This window comes from Primulina huaijiensis, unplaced genomic scaffold, assembly GCF_012295235.1.
Source record: "Primulina huaijiensis isolate GDHJ02 unplaced genomic scaffold, ASM1229523v2 scaffold207372, whole genome shotgun sequence".
NCBI classification, from domain to species: domain Eukaryota; kingdom Viridiplantae; phylum Streptophyta; class Magnoliopsida; order Lamiales; family Gesneriaceae; genus Primulina; species Primulina huaijiensis.
The window spans coordinates 1-2,759 of NW_027354838.1; the positions used below are offsets into that span (position 1 = coordinate 1).

The 2,759-nt window shown below is 37.8% G+C and overlaps 1 protein-coding gene and 1 long non-coding RNA gene across 2 annotated transcripts; both read left to right on the forward strand.

Moving 5' to 3' along the window:
• LOC140966614 (uncharacterized) lies at nt 1–944 on the forward strand. The gene is made up of 2 exons (XR_012173403.1): nt 1–90; nt 507–944. It is a non-coding gene; the product is annotated as an uncharacterized lncRNA (long non-coding RNA).
• Nucleotides 945–2,315: 1,371 nt separating this feature from the next.
• LOC140966613 (uncharacterized) lies at nt 2,316–2,755 on the forward strand (the record flags this gene model as incomplete). Its single annotated transcript, XM_073426872.1, has 1 exon — nt 2,316–2,755. A coding segment is annotated over exon 1 (357 nt), but the record flags the coding sequence as incomplete, so codon positions are not given.
• Nucleotides 2,756–2,759: the final 4 nt, after the last annotated feature.

Consider the following 2,759-nt stretch of genomic DNA (forward strand, 5'->3'; position numbering starts at 1 on the left):
TTTTGCGACAAAGATTATCCAGAGAAGCCTCCTGCAGTCCGTTTCCATTCTCGGATTAACATGACATGTGTAAACCATGAAAATGGAGCGGTACGAACACAATTATCTCATATCTACCTCAATACTTTTGTCATAGAGAGACCTTGTCACTGTATCGTTTTAAGATTGTGAATATAGAAATAGACTAGTTTGTTTAAATTTTTTTCTGCCTTATACTTGCATCAAGGCTTGTATCATAGTTATTCGTATACAGACCAGACTAGGCGTAAGTTGGAGTTGAATGATTTTTCTTGTTTTTTAATGTCACTTTAATCTATATGGGGATAAAATCTCATCTTTTGAGCTCTAAACTCTCTTGAAACCTTTTTTTCCCCTGGGTTTTATGTTGATTTTTCCACGAAACACCATTTTATTAAATTCTCATCAAGTTAAGCGTATTTTGTAACTCCTAGCTCTGTCAAAGCATATACAAGTGGAATTATTGATGTGTGATCTCTACCATATAGGTGGAAGCAAAAAAGTTTGGACTTCTGTCAAATTGGCAAAGAGAGTACACCATGGAAGACGTACTGACTCAGTTGAAGAAAGAGATGGCTGCTCCTCATAACCGTAAGCTGGTCCAGCCCCCTGAAGTTACCTATTTCTAGTGTAAAGATACCGAATCTGGCTCCATAATATCTGTGTTTAGTAATTGGATTAAGATGTTAAGGGGAATTCATCAACTCTCATGGATTCATGATTTATTCTTCTGCTGCTGCCTCTGCTGCTCCCCATTTGTGAAACTGTGTTGGTATGTTTGGTTAATGGAATTTCTGTTTAAGATGATCAAATGTAATTTGTATCAACATTTCAGCTTGGGACTTGATCCGTGAAGGTTTAAGTCGAAGGTTAATGCCTTAGAATTCCAAAAGTAGTAATAATATCATTTCTCTTGTTTGTTGTTACCGCGATCATTCAGATCTGATTCGTACTTGAAATTAAAAATAATATTTTTGACATAAAAAATAATACTCTTTCATGAGTCGGTCTCGAATTGGATATTTGCATCACAATATATATATATATATATATATTTAGAATGGTTTCATTCATAAGAAAACGAGATTTTGTTTTCAAAGATAAATATCAGACAAACGGGTTTGAGCGGATTAATAGTTGGCAATTGAGTTGATCCAGTCATGTCTGGGTTCAATCGGACCGATTTCTTTGTGGGTACGGACCCGATATACATATTCCATATCCAGGCAACTGCTATCTGGATCCCAGCATGGCCACCGTCGAATCGTCGATCACTAACATTACACCTTATCAAAACAATAACGGGGAGCGACCTCCCGGAAACCCTCTCGGAGACAGTGATATGATGTGAAGCACTTGACGCAATTCTGCATGGGGGTTTGGATAGAGTGGCTCGGTCGTTGGGGGTGGAATGTCATGCTGGAAAGTTCCATGAGGACGGGTCGGATAGCTTCCTTACATGGCAGGCGTTTGAGGACAGAGAGAAGAAGTGTATACTTTTGCATTCGGGTCGGACTACCGATAATAACTTCATATATCTACAATGCACAGCTGGCTCAATCCCTTCCGAAATTACAAGGAAATCTTGAACTTGTAGAATTTGGGTTCCTATTTTGATAATTTGCATGATATATATTGTGACTGCAATATTTGTTTAGACAAAGTAAAGTTGATTGGAATCGTTCACGGCCGGGGATGCAATGAAAAGGACCAGTTACAGAAATGTCCAACCCTTTGCTTTTAAGACAGTAGTCTAGCCAAGACAATAATTTTTAGTCTTTAAATCTTTTTCTCTCTATTTCAATATGATTATATAACGTGATTCTCAAGTCGATATAATCCCACCTAATCAAACAAATAAATCATGAAAAACTTATCTAATTAAACTGGACCACTGTTAGGCGATGTGAATGGACACAGATTTTAATAAATAACGTCTTCAAATTCCTCAACAAGTTCTTTCATTCTACTTCCACCAGTATTAAATTGTCTAGATATATTGTTTGGTCCTGTATCCATACCAAACCTCTGGAGTAGAGCCTTCAACAATTAGAAGTATAGATCATATATAGCATTTATTTAATTTTAAGCATAGCAAGGAAAGAACTCATAAATCAATGCCCTTTCGTTGCGATCATATACATATCAAATTGCATTAATTGTGTGGAACCCAATTGTAATTATTGTGTAAAATATTAATTTTTTAATAAATTTTACATTCGAATATTGATGTCAAAATCTCCCGTTGCCGTTGAACCAACCATGTCCAAGCTTTTAATGCATCGTACCAATAAAACTTGATAAAAAAAAACGTTACACCAATACTTCCAACCAGATTTCTCCCCTGGCTGTCACAAAACTTGGTAGAAAACCAGCCCAAATGAGCAAGAAAATGAAGCTGCCATTTACGCTAAAACCCGCAGTAAACGCCGCCGCCGCCGCCTCTCCTTGGCTATGGCCGACCTGTGTAAACAACCCCAGAACCCACTCTTTCCGTTCCAACTCCGACGAAAGCGCGTACATGGTTACGAATTCAACCAGCTATCTCGAAGACCATGATAGGAATAACATTGAATTTATCGACAACCCAGATTCATTTTTCAGCGCCACCGCCTATTTGAACTCTGAAATTTCAATCATTGGTCAGCAGAATATGAACGTCAATGATGCATCTGCAGCTACTGCGGTGGTTCAAGGTTTGAAGTCAAACAGGCTCTTCTTCAAACCTGGAGAGACGAGTT